Source organism: Leptonychotes weddellii, chromosome 5 (assembly GCF_054177405.1).
Source record: "Leptonychotes weddellii isolate Sample4059 chromosome 5, ASM5417740v2, whole genome shotgun sequence".
Lineage (NCBI taxonomy): Eukaryota > Metazoa > Chordata > Mammalia > Carnivora > Phocidae > Leptonychotes > Leptonychotes weddellii.
In genome coordinates this window covers 21,471,279-21,493,075 of record NC_138373.1, presented here as the reverse complement: position 1 = coordinate 21,493,075, position 21,797 = coordinate 21,471,279, and the positions used below count along the sequence as shown (strand labels likewise).

The following is a 21,797-nucleotide window of genomic DNA, read 5'->3' as shown; positions in this document are numbered from 1 at the left end:
CAGCCTCTGAGTTATCTACCATTCCAGGTGAGGAATGTTACGGACAAGAAACAGAAGCCCAGAGGTCTTATAGCTAATATGCGGTTAGGCTGAGATTCAACTCCAAGGCTGACTGACTCCCAGATTCACACTCTAACTGACCATATGGGTGAGCTGGTCTAAAAAAGTTTCCTTTTTCCTGGAGGGGAGGGATGGGGGTGGGTTTTCCATCTCCCCTGCTCTGGGGTGGTTTCCATCAGAGCAGAGAGAATCTGTAGAGGCAAATTCACTTTTTATGATTTACAGTCCTGTCTTCTGGTTTCTTTTTAAAATTTGCAAATTGGTTTTACCGCTGGGGCTCTGCAAACCCAAGTTTGCAAAGGTGAAATGAATGCCTACGCCTCTCAGGTCTTGGTGCCTATGTCCTGCCCTGGCCAACTGGAAATGCCAGTTTGGCTGGGGTGTGGAAACAATTCCGATGTACACTGTTGCTTGGGCAGAGTGGAGCCCAGTGGGTTGTGGATGGGCTGGGAGCCCTCTGCTGGGAGGCGAGAGCTCTTGCAAGTACAGCCTTCCTTGGGTCCTAAGTTCTATCTAGGTAGAGCTCATTGTCTGACTGCCATATGGTATTCAGTGAACTTCATTAGGTTGTCTCATAAAACAGAGGCAGTTATGGTGGTTTACAGCACCTGTGGCCTAGGCAGGTTGTTTTTTAAACATCTCTGTACCTCTGTTTCCTCATCTGCTGAATGGGGATACTAATTGATCCCACACCTTAAGATGATCCTACATAGTAAGACAGGGTGTGCAAAGCTCTGGCACAGAAGTGCCCCCAAATCGTTAACCATTATGATGGCATAGGTGGAGAACCCTTGATCTTGCCCTGACCAGGTTCTCTCTGTGAAGGGAGGGTCTTAATGGAAATGTCAGGATCCTCTGCAGATATTCTGGTTCTTGGGGAAAGAGAGACAAGGGTGACTAACACCAAGTCATCCAACACAAGCCTGGGCCTATTGTGTGGCTCTCATGTGGGTTTTGGGGTAAGCAAATGGGACCCAGGGTCATATTAGAAGAGGGAATGACTCTCTGAATGTCTACCTGATGTGTAGATGTGTTAATGGCTAATAGACCTAGAATCAATGTTTGCCTGCATCTTTAATAGATAACCTCACGTTCCCTTTTCTAAGCAGCCAGTGTGAGTCAGGGGAGGGGCTGGTGGACGGGAAAGTGAGACTTAGGGATTGGAAATTAGCTCTCAGCACAGGGAGCTGGAGTATGCCTTTCTTTAGACATTGGTTCTCAATGGGGGGCATTTGGCCATATCTGGAGACATTTCTGATTGTCACAACTAGGGTGCTACTGACATCTAATGGGTAGAGGTCAGGGATGCCACTAAACATTCTATAATGCATCACACAAGAAAGAATTATCCATCCAGCCAAAGTGTTAATAGCTCTGAGGATGAGAAACCCTACTTTAGACCAAGCTCTAGATCAAGCTTGGAAAAATATTCTGAGAATAATCCTCTACCCATCCCATAGGGCCATTATAGTGTATAGAGGTGCTCGCAGATGATAGGAGCTTTAGGATGGTAACCAATCCCTTCTAGTTCCTCAAGCACCAGCCAACAAATTCCTCTGATCATTGTAATGGCCAGTAAGGCCCTAAAGGACTGTACCTCCTTTCGGATCTTATCTCCCACTTCTCTTCAGCACTTCAGCTTTAGCCATCCTGGCACATTCCCACCCCAGGGCCTTTGCACTTGCTGTTCCCTTTGCCTGAAATGCTCTCCTCCCAGCTACCTGCATAGGTTGCTGCCTTCCTGCCTTCAGGTCCTTGCTGAATTGTCACCTTCCCAGACAACCCTATATAAATTTGCAGCCCCACTTCCACTAACTCTTTGCTCTCTCTGTTGCTCTTCTTTGTTTTTCTCCATAGTGCTTTTAACCCGAAGACATACTACATTCTTTACTTATTTGTTTACCTCAATCTCCCCTCTTTAGGGCATAAGTTCCGTGAAGCAAGGATGTCCATCTGTTTCATGCCTAGAAGTCTGACACATAAGAGGTATTCAATAAATATTGAGTGAATGAATGAATAAATGATGAATAAATAAATAACTATTCCAGTTATCAGCACAGTCTTGTAAGATGGATTAAATACCAGTCTTGGTGTCAGACCTGGTCTAAAATTCAGCAAATTTTCCAACCTTTCTGAGAAGTCTTTGCCTCATATGTAAGATGGGGACAGTGAGACCAAGTACAGTGCCTGGAATACAGATGCTCAATAAATGGCCACCATCATCATCATCTTCATCACCATCCTCATCCATATCACTGTCTTCATCATCACCATGATTATCATGTAACCTGCTCCCTGGACTCTTGCTGTCTCTTCTTTAGGGGTACTTCTTAAATGACCCTAGAGACAGCTTCTGATATACCTCATTTTGATTTCTTCCACTAAGGGTAGCTTATTCTTTTCTGCTTGCCTCATTCAAGCAGAACATTATGGGCCAAAAGAAAGCTCATTTCATTCCGTCATTCATTCAACATCTCATGCATGCCTACCAAGCACAATGCCAGATGTTAGTAATCAAGAGGTGAATGAGATTTGGCCCCTGTCCCCCATGAAGCCCACAAGTTAGAAAGCAGTTTCAATACAGTGTGAGAAGTGCTATGAAAGGGAGGGTACAGAGGGTTGCGTCATCATGGAAGGGCCTGCTAGCTACTGTAGGTGGGAGTAAGGGTGGACACAGCCTCCTGACAAGGTGGCTTCATGAGCTTAAACCTCACAGTCGAGGCAAGGAAATGGAGGAGGACACAATGGTCAGAGGGAATTGTAAGTGCAAAGGACCTGGGGCTTGAGCCAGTGTGACCTATCCAGCAACTACAAATTACTCAGAAGCTAAAGCATAGCTCTCAAGTGAAGTGGGGAAGCTGGCTGAGGCTAGTCTAAGCAGAGGACACTGTAGCCATGTTAAGGAGTTTGGGGTCTTAGAGAATCACTGAGGGTTTTTAATCAGGAAGTGACCCAATCAGACTTGCATTTTAGGAAAAAAATATCTGGGGCGCCTGGGTGGCTCAGTCAGTTAGGCGGCTGCCTTCGGCTCAGGTCATGATCCTGGGGTCCTGGGATTGAGCCCTGCATCGGGCTCCCTGCTCTGCGGAGAGCCTGCTTCTCCCTCTCCCTCTCCCTCTGCCTGCCGCTCTGCCTGTCTGTGCCCTCTATCTCTCTGTCAAATAAATAAAAAAAAGAAAAAATATCTCTGGGTGTGCTGTAAGGACAGCATTGGAGGGGGTGGGCAGATGCTCTAGGAGGCTGGTGCAGTGTTTCAGGTGGGGAACACTGGCTGGAATGAAGGCAGTGGCAAGGGGGTGGGAAGACTGAAGATTGCAGAGGGCTTTAGGAGGTGGTTTAAACAAGGACCTGGTGATAGGTTAAATGGGACAATAGAGAGGAGTCAAGAATGACCTTGAGATTTCTGATTTTGACATTGGGTAGAGAGAGGTGCTGTCGGTTAAGGCAGGGCATGAGAAAAAGCAAATTGTGGGGAGCAAATAAAAAATGCTGAGTTCTGTTTTGAACACATATGGCATTGGAGACACGTGAGGAACATGCAAGAGGAAAGGTCCCATCGACCATTGACTCTTGAGCCTGGAGTCCTCAGAGAGCTAAGAAAGTGGGCAGCAGCTAAGGATTTGAGAGTTACTATACAGTATGTTCCTGGGACAATATTGGAAAAATCCTTTTTGTAAAGAGCCGATTTATTCCTAGAAAAAAGAAAACATTTAAAATGCTTTCCCCAAGTGATTAGTTTTTCCAAAGGTCACTTTAGAAGGCCTGCCAGTTTTTGAGAACTCATTTTGATTTAAACATGTATTGGAAGGAATCAGATATTCAAATGTAATGAGCCTGAGTGTCTCTTTTAGATAACAAAATCTCTGCTGGTGTTTACTGCTTTGAAATACCATCGAGTGGGAATGCTTTAAGTTTCAAGTATTCAAATTGGTTGTCATTTAATGTCATTAAAGAATGTAAAATTGGGGGCGCCTGGGTGGCTCAGTTGGTTAAGCAACTGCCTTCGGCTCAGGTCATGATCCTGGAGTCCCTGGATTGAGTCCCGCGTCGGGCTCCCTGCTGGGTGGGGAGTCTGCTTCTCCCTCTGACCCTCCTCCCTCTCATATGCTCTCTCTCAAATAAAAAAAAAAAGAATGTAAAATTGGTTGGCTCTCTATGTAGCCCCAGATTCAGCGTCAATCCCCAAGTTATGTCAGTTAAAGCCCTAAAGAGCCATGGACTCCCCCTTCTGCCCTGATTAAAACAGTCACTGGGCAGAGATTTGCATTCTCATGCAAACAGGACAGGTTCCTCTGCCTTGTCCACCTGCTGCGCCATTTTTGGAAGGGTAAATGTGTGTTGAGATGTACCTTGTGTCATGCAAAGCATGTGGCTCTAGTTCCTTCAACATCGAGGGTCCAGGATCAGAGATTAGGACCGCAGCAAAAAAAAGAAGATGGATGTCTTCTTCTTGGATGTCTGACCTGTGCTAACCATTAGCTTACAGTTCTACAGTAGGTAGAGTAGAGCTGCAGGGTTCTCAGTTCTTCCCTGAAGGAGACCATGAAACAGATGTGTAAGTGGTGGCCCACGTCCTGGGGTGGATGAGGGATATGGGGAATCGGCTGGAGGAGTCAATCAGCAAAGCAGAAGTGCCTGCCCTGGTCACAGGCTTGTATTAAGAAAATGGCCCAAACCAGATCACCCCTATAAGGTCTTGTTCCATAGGCTTGAAGTAAAATCCAGCATGCACCCTGGCACGGTGAAAGAAACCATTAACAGCCTGGGCTAGATGGAGGTCAGAAGCTTGGAACTATTTTGATGGAATTTTATGCATCAGGCATGCTCTATGTTGGATGGAAGCAAAAATGACCCAATCAGATTTTCCCTTCTGGGAACCATCAAGGTTAAGGGCACAAAAAGAATGTTTTTGTTCCACGTTGCTATGAAGAGGCTGCACAAGCCAGCTGAGGAGGCTCTGGGACCCAGGGCAACCGAGCTGCTGAGGCTGTCACATACCCAAACTCCCCCACTGAAGTAACACCACTCAGAGAGACTACACTAAGAAGAGACTAGGAGACCTGAATTTCAGACGGGGGACACAGACTCAAATGCTACAGGGGCGAGGCAGGGTATGACTGTGGGGGTTGGCTGGGTAGGGATATGGCAAACTGACAGGCATGTTTTCTGATCAAAAGAAAAAATCATTACTCAGCTCCAGCTACTTGCACATTGCAAGAATGTGGGCCTGTGCCTCTAGATCTTCTGTTTCTTCAAGAGCAGATGTAAATTCAATTTTAATTGTGAAATTCAATTTTTATTTATTTATTTTTTTTTTTAAAGATTTTATTTATTTATTTGACAGAGAGAGACACAGCGAGAGAGGGAACACAAGCAGGGGGAGTGGGAGAGGGAGAAGCAGGCTCCCTGCAGAGCAGGGAGCCCGACGTGGGACTCGATCCCAGGACCCTGGGATCATGACCTGAGCCGAAGGCAGTCGCTCAACCGACTGAGCCACCCAGGCACCCGTGAAATTCAATTTTTAAAACAGTGCACGGCACAAACATAACCCCCCTGCTGGCTGTGTTCAGTCCATGGGCTGCCTGTTACATCCTTGATTTCAGGGTTATGGGAAAGAAGAGGAGCCATAAAGACCTGAGAAGTGAGCCAGAGAGATCAAAGGGAACCAGAAGAGAATGGGCTCATGGGCACCAAAGGGCAAAGGGTCTCAGGTTGGGGCTGCAAAGAGGTCAAGGAAGGTGAGGACTGACAAGTGCCTATTGGATTTGGGAACCAGGTGTCCTTGGAACGTTAACCTGAGCAAACAGTCCATAAAGTCAGCCTCATGCAGGAAATCGTTGTTGACATCGCTGCCCAGAAGAGAAGCCTATTCCTGGTGGTTTAGTGTCTGGAAGAGCTTACACAGCCCAGCCGCCTCTCAGCCAGCCCAGCTTCAGGTTGTGTTTGAATCAAAGGCCGTGTCAAGGTTCCTTTAAGGTGCAGTGTGATTAAGGCAGAAAATGCCATGTGTTCCCCAAACCCTGCTTCTTTTTCCTTTTCATTTACACTGCCAGACTGAGTTTCCCAGCCTCTCCTGCAGAGCTGCAGCCCATGGAACATGGGCAGAAGTTACACATACTTCTCACCCTGTAATGTCCGTGTGAATCACCTGGGACTCCGACTCAGTAGGTCTAGAATGGGGCCTGGTATTTTGCAATTCTGATGAGCTCCTATGTGATGCTGGCACTGCTGGTCCACAGGCAGCACTTCAAGGAGCACTGATGTGCACCATTTCCAGGGCTGGCCTGGCTCAGAAGCATGTCCTCTGTCTCTCAATCCATTTGCTGGCTGGAGGCAGAGGACTCAGTGGAGTACTCTAGGCCCTAAGTGATGCTTGAGGCACTGGATGGAAGCAGCCTGGCTGACTGAATGACTATATGGAGCAAAGCTCCTCTGCAGACCTGCCTGAGACTAAGATTTAAGAAGTCAACCTTTACAAACCTAGATTTGGGAGTTGGTATAGCAGTTAGCTTTCCCTAACACAGTGATCTTTAAAATATCTAATCAAAATGAGAACAATGAGGGGCGCCCAGGTGGCTCAGTTGGTTAAGTGTCCAACTCTTGATTTCAGCTCAGGTCATGATCTCAGCGTCCTGAGACTGAGCCCTGCCTTGGGCTCCACGCTGTGCATGGAGTCTGCTTAAGATTCTCTCTCTGTCTCCTTCTGCCCCTCTGCCTGCTTGCACGTATTCTGTCTACATATATATTTTTTAAAAAATCAGAACAACAAAAGAGTTTGGGTACAAAAGTAGGCAACCAGTTTTAGAATTTATTTCATTAAAGGACTTCATTCATCTACCATTAAAAACTGAGCTACAGTATGCAAAGAACTAACAAGATATTTGGCCCATTTAAGTTAGCCTGCAACCTTGGATCTTGCGGCAAATACTGTGAATCAACCATTCTTGGACCATAGCGATAGGAACCTAAAACATTCTCCATTTCAGACTCCTCAGGTTGGGAACAGCCACGGCCCAGTTCTAGCCAATAAGATATAACAAAAGTCACTGGTGGAGCTTCTGGAAAAGTTCTGATTTTTTTTTTTTCCAAGGGACATACTTAGCTGATACGTATTTTGTCCTTTTGCTCTTTGCCTGTCCCTCTTTTCCCCTAGCAAAATGCACAATACATCACAAGAGGTACCTCAGCCATCTTATGACCACAAGCTACAACGTGTCAGGGGTGATGCAAGAAGATAGATGGAGCCTGCATCCTTAACACCATGAAGCTGCTAGGACAGCCATTGACTGCCTATCCCTGGTCTGCATTTAAGTCATCATTAGCAGATTCTTTATTCCTTGAAGCTGAACCCAGCCCTAACTGACAGAAAGTTGATGATCTGTTTTGTGCCCCAGGGCCACGGGAAGATGAGGACTCATTTACTGAACATCTTCCCTGTGTCGGATCTTTCACAGATACCCTCAGTCAATCCCTACAATGACTCCACCACTTCTGTTATTCCCACTCCACAGATGAAGGTGAGACACAAAGAAATGTACCCAAAGCCACCTATCTAGGTCATGGCAGTATTGGGTTTCACACTCAGGCTGGCCTGGCTCCCAAACTTGTATACTTTACTCCAAACCTTGATGTTACTTACAGACAAAAGTGTGTGGGTGATTCAAGTTAAAAAACAAATAAACAAAAAAACCCCACAAAAAAACACTTTAGGATTTACCAGTGCTTGGCATGTGGTCTTTGATAATTATTGATGTCAGCAACAATAGATTTCAGAGTGCTGACTCCACTGCTCTGGCTGCAGATTGTCCATCACTGGGCACCACTGAGGGGCCAAATAACAAAGATTTCTCTCACTTCAAGCCAAACTTCAAGCTTCAAGATGCATTTGCATTGACCTGGAGACCCATGTGCATTCCAGGATGCAAGGATGCAGGAGCCAAGACCAAGGAGGCTGCCCAACTGGTTTGCAGCCAAAACCACCCTTTCTGAGGACAAGTCCAAGCTGTCACTTCTCCGTGAGGCACCCAATGTATACCGTTTTAGACTCTTCTAATGGCATGAATATCATTTTAAAGAGTTTCTCCTGCTTTGTGACAGTCCTGACTTCTGACAAAGTCTTTGAGAGCAGAAACCAAGACCCCTTTTCTCTGGGGCTCCCAAAGAGCCCACCCAAGGCCTGGCACTGAGTAAGCTGAGTAAAAGTGGGGTGAATTAGAATGCAATAACAGTTTCTGCCCAATGAATGCTCACTAGGCACTAATGACTGCATGTTTGAGCCCATTTTCATCACCACAACAACCAGCAAGGGAAAAATCATTAACGCTTTTGTGCAGAGGAGGAATCTCAAAATGATGATAAAAAGAATGACAGCCAATATATTCTTAAGCTCTTACTATGCACCAGGCACTGTGCTAAGCACCCTAGGAATTATATCATATTATTAAATTCCCCATTTTACAGCCAAGTAAAGAGAGGCTCAGAGCGATCAAGGTCACCTGCTCAAGGTCACCTCGCCAATAAGTGGCAGAGCCCAGCTTTTGAGCCTAGGACCATGAACCTCTCATCCCAGTACATACATTGGTCAGACTGGAGAGAAAAGGAAGCCGGTGAGGGGTCAGTGTTTGAGGAAGGCAAACTGACAGACGGGAGAAAAGGCTACACCAGAGCATCAGCCAAGAAGAGGGGAGGAGAGGCTGCATGGAAAGGGGCAGCACCCACCCTGCACTGCCCTGCCCAGCTCTGGAACCTCAGGCACTGCCTGGCCTCCAGGAACCTGGGTGCTAGTCAGGCCAGGTACAACCTGGAAGCAGGCCTTGGGGATTGACACGGATCCAGACACTCCCCAGGAGAGGCTCTGAAGGATTCTGGAATCCAGTGTTCACATCTGCTTTCTGCACCCTTGCAATCCTTGCAGGTGGGAAGTGGTGTAGCACAGCATCTGCGGTCCCCACTTGTGAGCTGTGTGACTTTGGGCAAATCGCTTGGCCTCTTTGAGCTTCTGTCTCCTCAGCTATAAAATAGGGAGACAAATGGTGCCACCACACTGGCTTGTTGTGAGGATTAACTGACTTAACATGTAGTGGGGCACTCAGGACAATGCCCAGCACACAGTAAGTGCTGACTATGTGAAAGCTGACGTGAAAATCCCTCCTACCCTGCCCCAAGGCACAGCTCTGTGCCCAGGGCCTAAGGAGAAGAAGAAATGTCTACTGATGCAAGGAACAACAGTCCAAAGAACAAAAGTGGACAGGCAGAGTTCAGATAAAGGTGATGGTCTGCAAATTTTTGCTTAAGAGCTTGCCCACAACTGCCACCATTTATTGTTCTCTGGTTGCATTCCAGCTACTTGACATATTACCTCATTTCATCTTTACAACAGCCCAGTATGGTCATGCTGCTCATGCCCATTTTACAGAGGGGAAAGTTGAGTTTCAGAATATAAAGATACCTAAGAGTAAAGCTTGACTTTTTACCTTCAGTGGGACTGAGGAGCAATGTATAAATCAAGACTAAAGTGGCAACATCGTATCTTGCAAATTGCTTAACCTCCCTGGACCTCAGTATTCTCATCTAGAAATTGGGAATGAGAGTATATACATACTGTTTTAAAATATGTTAATAATATGTGTTCTTGTGTGTTTAGCAATATATAAAATTCCCCTGGCTGCCAGGAGCAAGGAGGCAGATCTCACCCCACCCATCGCCCACCACCCAGGAGTAGGGGACACTCACGAAAAAGCACCATGAGGAAGCGGGTCTGGTTCAGCATCTGGGTCAGGCCAGCAGGTGTTAGCACTAGCAGGTTGCCTTCCTCCACGATATGCAAGGGCTGGGATATGTTGATGCTGTCTTCTTTGACGTCCTCTGGCAAGCCCTGGACAGTGGAGACGCAAGAGGCCGCTAGCAGCAGGGACATCCATAGCAGCTTCATGGCTGTCCTTCAGGGGCACAAAGAGGAACAGGAGCCCTTATCAGTGCCGGTGGCAAGTGCCACGTCATCACTCCCTGCCCAGCCAGTTTATGTATGGAGAACATGGCCTGAGCATGGCCCACTGCCTCCCTAGTGGTGCTCACAGCTTGGCAGTGGCACTGGAAGAGAGGCAAAGTGTTAGCTTAACTTCAGCCCCTGTGTAAATTGCACAGGAATAGCTCAGAACAGCAGGGCCCCAATCAGAGCAGCAAGAATCCAAATTGCACTCCAGCCACTTGAGCCCACTGGCTCTCCCAGACAATAGGGAGACTTTTGCAGAGATGAGTCCCACTCCAGAGTCCTAGGGTGAGCCTCTGAGCTTCAGAGATAACTGGTCCAATTCCCTATCACAGCCTCTGCTTCATGCTCCTGCAGCTCCTACTTGAATGCCCCTTTATGATGGGAAGCTTACTATCTCATTTCCCATTAATGTACCCCATTTGCTATTTGAACAGATTTTCTCAACTGTAAATATTTCTTTTAAAAGTCATAACAAAAAGTGACATAAAAAGTCACACTTGTAAAAATCCCAAACAGTACAATAAAAATGTTAAGTAGAAAATAAAATCTCTCTCATAATCCCACCTTTGAGAAAGCTACTATTAACAGTTTGGAATGAATTCCTATACATGTTGAAAATTCCTATATAAATGCACATTTAAATGTACAATTTTAAACACAAATGGAGTCAGCTAATGCATATTGTTCAGCATTCTGATTTTCTTAATAATATGAAATATGTTCTATATATATGAAATATACCCTGTATATATCCTATAAAAGTATAAAAGTACATTTTAGATCTATGACATGATTTCCTTTCCTAATTCTTTCCCTTTATTTTATTTATTTATTTATTTATTTATTTATTTTGCAATTTTTAACTGTTAGAATGGTCTGGGTCAGAAGCTTCCTTTCTGACTTTCCCTCATTATGTCTTCCCTAACAATTTAGAGCATGGACTCACCTCCTCAGATCTTCGCAAGTATTCCTCAAGCACAGAGCTGTTTCTCTGTGTGGCACAGACTATATGAGTGTCTTAAATAAGAAGACCTATAGCAGTATATTCTAGATAACACCTTCATATTAAATTTATAAGGATCTCAACTTCTTCGTTGACTGCTGGCATTTATGGTAGGAAAATGAACAAGTGGCGTGAATAAATACGTGAATGAATGAATGAATACTTGATATTTGCCTGGGAAGTATGTTTGTCAAACTATCTGAAGGTTTTTAAAAAATAGATCTAATGTAATTTTTTGGCCTAAAATGTAGAGAATCGTGACCAATTCTAGCACTAAATTTTATAAGTACCTATAGCTTAATGTGCTTGTCATGTGCCAGGCACTGTTCTAGTGCTTTTCCATACTGTTGTATCTCTTACGACAACCCTATGAGGTAGGGATAGTACTATTGTAATCCTCATTTAATGAGTGTAGTAAGGCACAGAGAAGTTAAGTAATTTGCCCAAGGCCACACAGCTAGTAGGTGTAAAGGCCATATTTATTTATTTACTATTATTTTTAAAATTCTTTATTGAAATTCAATTTAGTTAACATATACCACATTATTAATTTCAGGGGTAGAATTTAGTGATTTATCGGTTTGCATATAACACCCAGTGCTCATTCCATCAAGTGCCCTCCTTAATGCCCATCACCCAGTTACCCCCCACCCACCTCCTCTCCAGCAACCCTCAGTTTATTTCGTAGAGTTCAGTGTCTCCTATGGTTTGCCTCCCTCTCTGTTTTCATCTTATTTTATTTTTCCTTCCCTTCCCCTATGTTCATCTGTTTTGTTTCTTAAATTCCACATATGAGTGAAATCATATGGTATCTGTCTTTCTCTGGCTGACTTATTTCACTCAGCATAATGCGCTCCAGTTCCATCCACCTTGTTGCAAATGGCAAGATTTCATTCTTTTTGGTGGCTGAGTAATATTCCATTATATATATATATACCACATCTTCTTTATCCATTCATCTGTCAATGAACATCTGGGCTCTTTCCATATCTTGGCTATTGTGGACATTGCTGCTATAAACATTGGGGTGCAGTGCCCCTTGAGGCCCCTTTTAGGCAAACAGCCTTGAGCAATAGAGTGTAGACAGAGCCCGTAGTGACCCCCTGGCTGAATACAGACAGGCCCATTAGATGACCCATCTTAAAATATCCATAGGCCCTAACTAATCAATGGGCTACTTACAACCAGGCACCGTTACCAAACAAGGGGGAATTCCTTACATCGCCATGCCTCATAGTTCCCCTTTTAAAACAGCCCCCACCCACCACCTCCTTGCAGACAGCCTCTTCGCTGCTGTCCTGCCTGCCACTCCCTTGTGGTGTATTCAGTAAACTTCGGTCTCTTTTGTTCTGCTTAGGGTGAGTCCTTTCAACCCCTGTGCCACCAGCTTCCACTCCATTGTTGCCCCACATTTGGGGGCAGATAGTCTAGCTATAGAACCATGCCCCTAACCACAATGATGTATTGCCTTTCTAGTGCCCCACTGCAAAATGGACGCAGTGAACAGGGGCACCCAGGTGGCACAGTTAAGCGTCTGACTCTTGGTTTCAGCTCAGGTCATGATCTCATGGGTTGTGAGATTGAGTCCCACGTGGGGCATCAAGCTCAGCATGGAGTCTGCTTGTCCCTCTCTCTCCCCCTCTGCCCCTCCCCTTCTACCCCTCCCCCACCCCGGCATGTGCATGCTCTCTAAAATAAATAAGTAAAATCTTTTTTAAAAAAATGGATGCTGTGAACAATATTTTGAGACCTTAATGGAAGCTCCCCACCCTGATACACTTTACCCTCCATCTTTCAATGGAGTCCTGCCTCAGGACGGGCGGGCTGAGACTGCAGCAGAGAACAGAATCAGATTTTTGATTTGGGGTTGTGAAATGGGCTTTTGAAACTCATAGCAGGGACCAGGCACTTGCAAGCCAGGGCTTCAATTGCAAAAATGGGTTGTGTTTTTTGTTTTTGTTCTTGTTTTGAAAGAAAGAGGTTCTTGAGTCCCTCATGGTTTATGCTCTGAAGCATTTTTTTCAGGAACTGAGGACAAGAGACCAAATGCTGTAACAAAAGATGCTCCATTGCTCTTATTTTATTGTTTAGGAAATTCCAAGGTTTTGAGAGCTGTGAGCCAGGAACTGTGGATAAAGACCAAATCTACATGAGAAATATATTTGGTCATCTGAATGCCCAAATATATATATTTCTAATGTTAAAACAGAAAAAAAAGCCCCAAATTGAATCATTTGAGTCCCTCCCCTCTCCAATGGCAAACAAGACTTAATTACGGTTTCAGCCTATCCTAGGAATATGACCTTCCAAAAGTCAACCTGAAATTTCCTGTTCAGCAGTGGTAAGATAATCTGCTTGATGAAAAAACCCCCCCAAAACAAACAAACCCCTGCCTTTCCCTTCTCCCACAAAAGATGTCCTTGCCTGAAAAAATCCTTTCTTTTCTTTTACTAATAACATCTTCCCACATCCTCCTGCCTATAACCACCTTTCATTTTGTACAACCCCTGGGGGCATCTCTCTACTGGCTGGATTGGATGCTGTCCAATTCATGAATTGCTTAATAAAGCCAACTAGATCTTCAAATTTACTAGGTTGAATTTTGTTGTTTAACACCTACAAATCACAGTATCACAGGGGCCCTACCCTGTTTCTCCTCTGCGCTGAAACCCCAACTTCGACTCTTTGCTGACCATTTTAGACCCAATACCATTCTAGCCCATAATACTAAGTACAAATCACTATGTATTAAGCTAGTATTTGAGCTTTACACTTACCATCTTGTTAGCCATCACAGCATGTCTATAAGGTAGGTGATGTGGGAAGCAAAGGCAAAAGAAAAATTAAATTTCCTTACTACTTACAGTCCATTAACAAGTCCTTGAAACAGACAGAGTGACATTCCTCTAGGAACTCAGCTGCCTTGGTGTTACTATTTTGCTCAGGGCAAAAGGCAATCTTAGCCCGATCCCCAGGATCCTGTGAGTCTACTTTAGAAGATTTTTTTTTTTTTTTTTTTTATTCATTTCACAGAGACACAGCGAGAGAGGGAACACAAGCAGAGGGAGGGGGAGAGGGAGAAGCAGGCTTCCCGCCGAGCAGGGAGCCCGATGCGGGGCTCGATCCCGGGACTCTGGGATCATGACCTGAGCTGAAGGCAGACGCTTAACGACTGGGCCACCCAGGCGCCCCGAGTCTACTTTAACATACAAAAATTACTTTGGGAACTTCCTTTATCTCTACCCCCCAAGATATATGTTGACAATCATCCTCCAAGCATATGACCCACTGATATACATCTGAAGGGTCTCATGACTAAGGTTTTACCAGACAGTAATAAATGAGCTTTTCCTAACAATAGCTAGCCCCCTCAAGGTCCTGGAATCCTTGCTTCCAAAATTCTTTAGAGACTTAAGCTATCCCTAACCTCCTCCCAGCTTGAAAATATATAATTGACCACTCCTCATGACCCCAGTGCAGTTTTTTTCTGCCAATGGGTGCTGTCCCCATGCTTTAATAAAACCACCTTTTTGCACCAAAGACACCTCAAGAATTCCTTCTTGGCCATTGGTTCCAAACCCAACATTTCCTACATCAGTAGGTATAATTATGATGCCCCATTCATGAAGGTGGAGATTCCTACAAGACCACCCAGCAGGTAGATGAAGGAGCACATGGGCTCAGGTACCCATGTCTATGTTCTAAACCAGAGTTCCGCAAACTGGCCCGCTGCCTGTTGTTGTAAATACAGTGTTATTGGATCACAGCCACGCCCATTCTTTTGCTGCTGTATGGCTGCTTTTGTTACAATGGCCAAGTTAAATAGTTGCAACAGAGACCATTTGTGGGCCAGCGATGCCAAAAATATTTATCACCTGGCCCTCTCCCAGAAAAGTTTGCAAACCTCAGGTCTAAGTCACCATACCACACTGCCCACGTGCCCACACCTCACACTCACCCCTCAGATCTTGGACTCCTCAAATTTGTGAGTCCACTATTAGAGCTTAGCATCTCCATCTGTAGAATGGGTGAATAGTGCCTGCCTCCCAGGGTAGTTGCAAGGATATGATAAAAAACTTGTATTCCATTAGCACTTCTTATCCCGGGATACACGTTAAAATCCCACTGGGAGCTTTTTTAAACAGTACTGATGCCAGGCCTCAACCCAGACCAATTAATTCAGAATCACTCGGTGTGGCCCAGTTATCTGTATGTTTTAAAAGCTCCCCAAATGATCTTTTTCTTTTAACTCTCTATTTGAAAAAATTTGAATGTAAGCAAAAATAGAGAAAATGGTTAATGCTTCCCAACGTACCTGTCACTCAACTTGCGTTACTGTCACCACCAGTCTGTCTTACTCTTGTCACTCCCTGCCCTGGACTATTTTGAAGCCAGTCCCATGGATTACATTAGTTTATCCATAAATAATCCACTGTGAATCACTGAAAGATAGGTGTTTTTTTTTTTAATAAAACATAACCACCATACCATTGTCCTACTTAACGACAACCTCTTATCAAATATCCAGACAGTATGAGAATTACCCTAGTTATCTCATAATTTAAGGTTTATTTGAATCAGGATCCAAATGAGATCCCTGTGTTGTCATTGATAGCCCCAGGTAATTCTGTCTCGCAGTCTGTAGGTTGAGAACCACACAGTCAAATGAAATCAATGCAGGCAAGTCATCTAGCCAGAATGGACAGTAAAACATTGAAGTGTCAGCCCGGCCAGCCACGGCTACTTTGGGCTCTCCCTCCTGTTCTCCCCTCACAGGCCTTTGACAAGAATCCACATACAAATGGCCGACAGACACATGAAAAGATGCTCAACATCACTCATAGTCAGGGAAATACAAATCAAAACCACAAGGAAATATCACCTCTCCCCTGTCAGAATGGCTAGAATCAAAAAGACAAGAAGCAGCAGGTGTTGGTGAGGATGTGGAGCAAAAGGAACCCTTGTGAACTGTTGGTGGGAATGTGCACCGGGGCAGCCACTGTGGAAGAAGTTGAAACTGGAATTACCATGTGATCCAGCAACTCCATTACTGGAGTTACCCAAAGAAAACGAAAACACTAATTTGAAAAGAGAATGCAACCCTATGTTTACTGCAGCATTATTTACAAAAGCCAAGATCTGGAAGCAGCCCAAACGTCCATCCATAGATGAATGGATAAAGAAGATGTGGTGTATATATACATATATATACACAATGGAATATTAGCCACAAAAAAGAATGAAATCTTGCCATTTGCGACAAAATGGATGGAGCTAGAAGGTATCATGCTAAGTGAAATAAGTCAGACAAAGACAAATACCATAAGATTTCACTCATATGTACAATTTAAGAGACAAAATAAATGAATAAACAAAAAGAAAAGACAAACAAAAAAACAGACTCTTATATACAGAGAACAAACAGATGGTTCCCAGAGGGGAGGTTGGTGGGGGGATGGGTGAAACAGGTGATGGGGATTAAGAGTACCCTTATGATGAGCACTGAGTAATGTACAGAAATGTTGAATCATATTGTATACCAGAAACTAATATAATACTGTAGGTTAATTAAAACAATGTAAAAATAAAAAACTTATAAATACTTATAAAAAACAAACAGGGATGGCTGGGTGGCTCAGTTGGTTTAGCGTCTGCCTTTGGCTCATGTCATGATCCCAGAGTCCTGGGATCGAGTCCCACAGCAGGCTCCTTGCTTGGTGGGGAGCCTGCTTCTCTCTCTGCCTGCCACTCCCCCTGCTTGTGCTCTTTCTCTCTCTCAATCTCTCTGAGAAATAAATAAAAATCTTTAAACAAACAGAGTATTCTCAGGGGTTCCTGATCAATTCATGGAGATGGGGCAATGGGAGGGCCCTGAGGTGGTAGCAGGTTTCCTGCTAACCTGGGCAGGTTTGAGTACAAGCCTAGAAGGCTTTCAGTGCTTCAGGCCTCACAGGATGGAGACTTCTCCACCAGGTCCCCGCCTGGTGGAGAAATCCCTCCATGGTCAAATTCCTGTGGACCCTGGTGACAACTTCTATTCATTCACTCATTCACTCACTAATTCATTCATTCATATATATATAACAAGGTCAAATATATCCTGAGGTCTTAATAAATACATGCTAAGTACCATTCTAGGCACTGGGGATAGAGAAGTGAACAAAATAGACAATACCCCTTGTGTTCGCAGAGCTTACACTCTACAAGAGGGGGAACATAGTGAATGAGATAAAGAAATAAGAATATATGACTATCTGTCAGATGCTGATGAGCGCTAAGGACAAAAAGCCCATCAGGGAAGATTTGAAATTGAGCATGTGAAACGGGGCACGTTGACACTTTAAACAGGGCGACCATGAGAACTTCACTCAGAAGTTGCTGTTTGACTCTTTAAAAGCAAGACAACAGGCCCCAAATGGAGTCACTTGTGGTGAGTCCCATGTCACCAAACTGAGACTTAACTTAGTTACAGTTTTCGGCTCTCCCAGAAATGGAATATTAAACCACTCAATCAGCAGTCACCTGATCAGCACTAGTTAGATCATCTGCCACCCCCTAAAGGAAGGCGACCTTGTAATTACCAACCAGAGTTTTTGTCTAGTATAATTTCCTTGTTCCTGCTCCCTTTAGCCTATAAAAGTCTTTCATATTGTACAGCTCCTCAGAGCTCCTTTCCATCTGCTAGATGGGATGCTGCCTGATTCATGAATTACTGAACAAAGCCAATAAGATCTTTAATATTTATTTTGTTCAACAGACTGAAGGGAGCAAGAAAGTGAATTATAGCATTTCTGGGAAAAGAGTGCGAGGGGGCAGGTTCTCTCTCTCTCTCTCTCTGCCCACCCCCCCACCCCCTTTCCACACACAACCCCTTGCTCTCTCTCCTGAGACCCTCTCTGGCCACAGCTCAGCTCATGACAGGGCTCCCCCTCAAACTCTGGACCCCATTCTGATTCCAGCCCCCGTCGCTGTGCCCTCAGCCCCACCCAGACCCCTGCCCCTGCCCCTGCCCAGGAACCCAGCCTCTCCCTGCACCCACCCCTCTGGCCTGATGACCCAGTGGCTCCTCTGTGTCCCTCTGAGGAAAGCTCAGCCCCAGCCACACACATTCCAAGCCTAGTTCCAGCATCTCTACCCCCCACCCCCACAAACGGAGGAGGGCCATGATAGGAAACTTTTGTGAGTAAGAATAAATAAGAATAAGAGTAGCTAAGGCAGAAGGGCTTGCTACCACCTGCCACTGCTTTGAGCACGAAATGTCCCTGGTCTCCACCACCAACAGCCCTCTGTCCCGGCCACCACGTGTCTGGTCTGGTCAGAACAGTGGCCTCCTCTCTGCTTATTCTTTTTGCCTTCCCCCAACCCATTCCTCACACAGAATTTTGAGATTTCCTTCTGAAACATAGCTTAGATCACATCACTCTCTTATGGAAGAGTCCAGGGGCCTGCCATCATATACAGTCCGCTGCAGCTCCGCACCCCATCATCCTCACCCTCTGACCTCAGCTCTCTGCTCTCCCTCCCACTCACAGCATGTCAGCCATGCTGGTTCCTTCCCTTTCCTCAGGCACACCCTGCCTGGGACCTTTGCTTCTACCTGGAACACCCTTACCCTGATCTGCAGCCTTTTTTGGTCATTTAGGTCCCAGCAAAAACACCAGCTCCTCCGAGGAAGGGTCTTCCCAGGCCGCTCTGTCCCCCCATCGCCACCTCTGCCTCCAGCACTCTTGGCGACATCACCCCTGTTTGCTTCAAATCCTGTATTATTCTTTCTGAGTATCCAGTGTGTATGTTTCTAAACTTCTTCATGTGAGGGTCTTTGTTCACAGCTGTTTCCCCACCCCCTAGAACAGTGCCTGGTCCAGATCTGGAGCTTAGTGAATGTTTTTGAATTTATGAATGAACAAAAGGACCTAATTTAATTCTCACACAAACCCCACAGTTCATTTCAGTGATTTTCAACCATGACTGCACATTAGGATCTCCTGGGGAACCTCAAAAAAATACTGATGCTCAAGCCCAAACATTCTAGGTTCTGATTTCATTCGTCTGTATGGGGTGAGTCGGGCACCTTTCTTTTTTAAAGCCCCTCAGGTAATACTAATGTGTAGCCATCTACACAGTAAACTACACTTAAATTTGTAACCACCTTGGCAGAAGGAAGGCGGCCTGGGCAGGGCCCCGTCGTCAGAATTGCCATTTTCACTCAAGCGCATACCTGTAGGAAGCCTAGTTACACTCAGACCTGCTGGGGCCCAGCTAGGCAGCAAACTCCAGGGCACTTGAGGAGGGAAGTCAGGTCGTGGCCTGAAGAGCAGGCTCCTGGCTTCCCTTTGCGACAGAGAAGGAGCCACAGGCCGCTGGGTGTTATAAAGAAATCCAGAGGCAGAAATGAAGTCCCTCTTTCCTGGACACACTGGGGCTGCAACAGCCTGAGCAGCAGTGTTCCAAGTTCTGGGGTTCTGGAGGACCAGGGTGGCCCTGGGGAAGAATGACCATTGTTGGGTAAGAAGACCCTGCCCTGCCTTTGCTGAGAGGAGCGTGCCCAAGGACGGGGTGGGGCTGGAGGTCACAGGGGGCATCAGGAACAAAACACACCCTGGGGTGCTGGGAGTGGCACAGGAGGAGGGGCTCAGAACTTGGTGCCTAAACATTAGAATTGGAATCCCAGCTCCGTCCCTAATCAGCTATGTGGCCTTGGACATGTCACTGACCCTTTCTGAGTCATTTTCTCACGTGTAAAATGGTTGAACTCACAGGGCTGTCGGAAGGGTTAGCCAAGCTGACATGAGCCAAGTGAGCGCAGGGTACCCCGAGGGCAGAAAGCTGGCCCTCGTCCCACCTCCTAGCCTCTGTCCCACTCCCTGCTCCAGCCACACTGGCCTTCCTGTCGTTCCTCCAGTGTGACAGTCACACTCCCACCTCAGGGGCACTTGTGGTTTCCTCTGCTGACAGCTCTTCACCCAGGTGTATTCAGGTTTACTCTCTCAATCTCCTGCAAGTCTTTGCTCAAATATCACTTCCTCAGGCTGGGTCTTTCCGATCACTTTGCTTAAAACGATTAACTTCCCCAACCCACTCTCGGGTACTTTCTGTCTCTTTCTCGGCTTTATTTTTCTTCACAGGACCTTCTAAATTCCTTATAATTTACTTTGCCTAGCAGGTAACAGATGCTCCAGAATCTTTGTTGAATGACTAAACGGAAGGCAGTTATTGTTATTGTTAGCATCATCATCATTTTTGTCAGTCTACAGCTCCCCCCCCCACCCCCGCCCCAGTTCTGTGCTGCCTGATTCTTACCAAATACTGATGGACAGCAGTGATGTTGAGACCAGGCTGCCTGAAGAGCAGGTCATCTGTCCATCCACCTCCCTGAGAGTAGAGATTGTATCTTTAGATATGGCTGCAGATTTGCAGATGAGAATGGTTGCCTGGGACCCAGTAGAGAGGTCTGGGCACTGAGGGGAAATGGAATTTGAAGGCCAAAGAGATGATTCTCTGTGGCCACGCTTGGTGGGGAGGGAGAGGAGCTGCTGCCTCCATGGAAATGGGCCACCCTGGCCTGGCCAGGAAATGAGCCAGAGGCACAGGGGAACAAAACACAGCAGAGGGCCAACACCCAGTGTGTTGCTAACTACTGCAGAGCGAGGAGGCTGATACGTAAGCATCCTCTCCATGAGGCACCCATAGCCTCTCTTCCATCGGAAGGATTCTGAGCCACTTCTAAGGATAGGTAAGGAAGGTGCTCTGAAGAGTAAGTGAGCCTGGAGTTCCCACAGATCCTGGAGACTGAGAGCTTACGCCAGCCTAGGTTTGATTCTGAGGAGAAAAAAACAAACAAACTTTGTACCTAGAATGCTGGAGGTCAGTTTTCACCTCCTACACATAGCAATGTCTGGCAGATAAAAACTGTTCACTAACTTTTAGTTCTCATTTACTCTTCACTGGCTCAGTAAATATTTACTGAACTCTCACTATGTGGCAGGGCACTGTCCTGAAGATAGAGCTGTACTGAAAATCTAAGATCTCCGTCCTTGTGGAGTTTATATTCTAGCGTACATGTGTGGCAGGGGACGGATGACACAGTGAGTTAATAGAAAATATTGAACAGCAAGTATAAGAGGTGATGGTTGTATTAATTAGCTTAACTGCATAATGTACATGTCGTATACCTTAAATATATGGAATTTTATCTGTCAATCATACCACAATAAAACTGGAAAAAAATTAATTTTTTTTTTTTTTTTTTATAAAATACATTGGATGAACGCTAAGGAGGAAAATCAAGGAGAGAAGGGAGGGTGGGAAGTGTCAGATGGGAGAAGGTTCTAGTTGGGGTTGGGGCGGTGGCCCAAGGCACACTGAATAGGGCCTGTGTGTGAGTGGTGAGGCAGTGAACCGTGTGGAAGGAACGTCCTGGCAGAGAAGCCAACAAGGACAAAGGCTTGAAGCAGCACTGGCTGGAGCCAGCTCACAGGGGCGTACCAGGGACCATTAGTAATCAGGAATTTTGCAAGCCACTTGTTAAAACTTTGGTTGTTTGAAATTGGCCTGGCCACCATGGGACTATTTAACCGCAGATATAGGCAAACACTGTGAGACAGGATCTTTTTTGCTGTTCTCAGAGATTCAGTTTACCAGCAGCAGGGAGAACAAAGGGCAGGCAGACCAGTGCAGTGTGGCTGGAGCAGAGCTAGGAGGTGGGTAGGAGTGGAGAGCCAGGAAATCATGTAGGGCCTTGCA

The 21,797-nt window shown here is 45.6% G+C and overlaps 1 protein-coding gene across 3 annotated transcripts in view; it reads right to left on the bottom strand.

Annotated features, from left to right (window-relative positions):
* PDILT (protein disulfide isomerase like, testis expressed) overlaps positions 1–20,809 on the bottom strand; it is a 45,494-nt gene extending 24,685 nt beyond the window's left edge. The window contains exons 1-2 of one of the 3 annotated variants that reach the window (XR_014145322.1): positions 20,355–20,809; positions 9,793–9,998 (exon numbers count right to left, since the gene is read on the bottom strand). Coding sequence is in view for 2 of the 3 variants with exons in the window: in XM_081819881.1 (XP_081676007.1) it covers positions 9,793–9,998; positions 20,355–20,731 (583 nt within the window). In the remaining variant the exon portion in view is untranslated. Of the gene's footprint in view, positions 1–9,792; positions 9,999–18,666; positions 18,834–20,354 lie in introns of those variants that run through there. The other 2 variants (XM_081819881.1, XM_081819882.1) reach the window with 2 other exon arrangements.
* Positions 20,810–21,797: the final 988 nt, after the last annotated feature.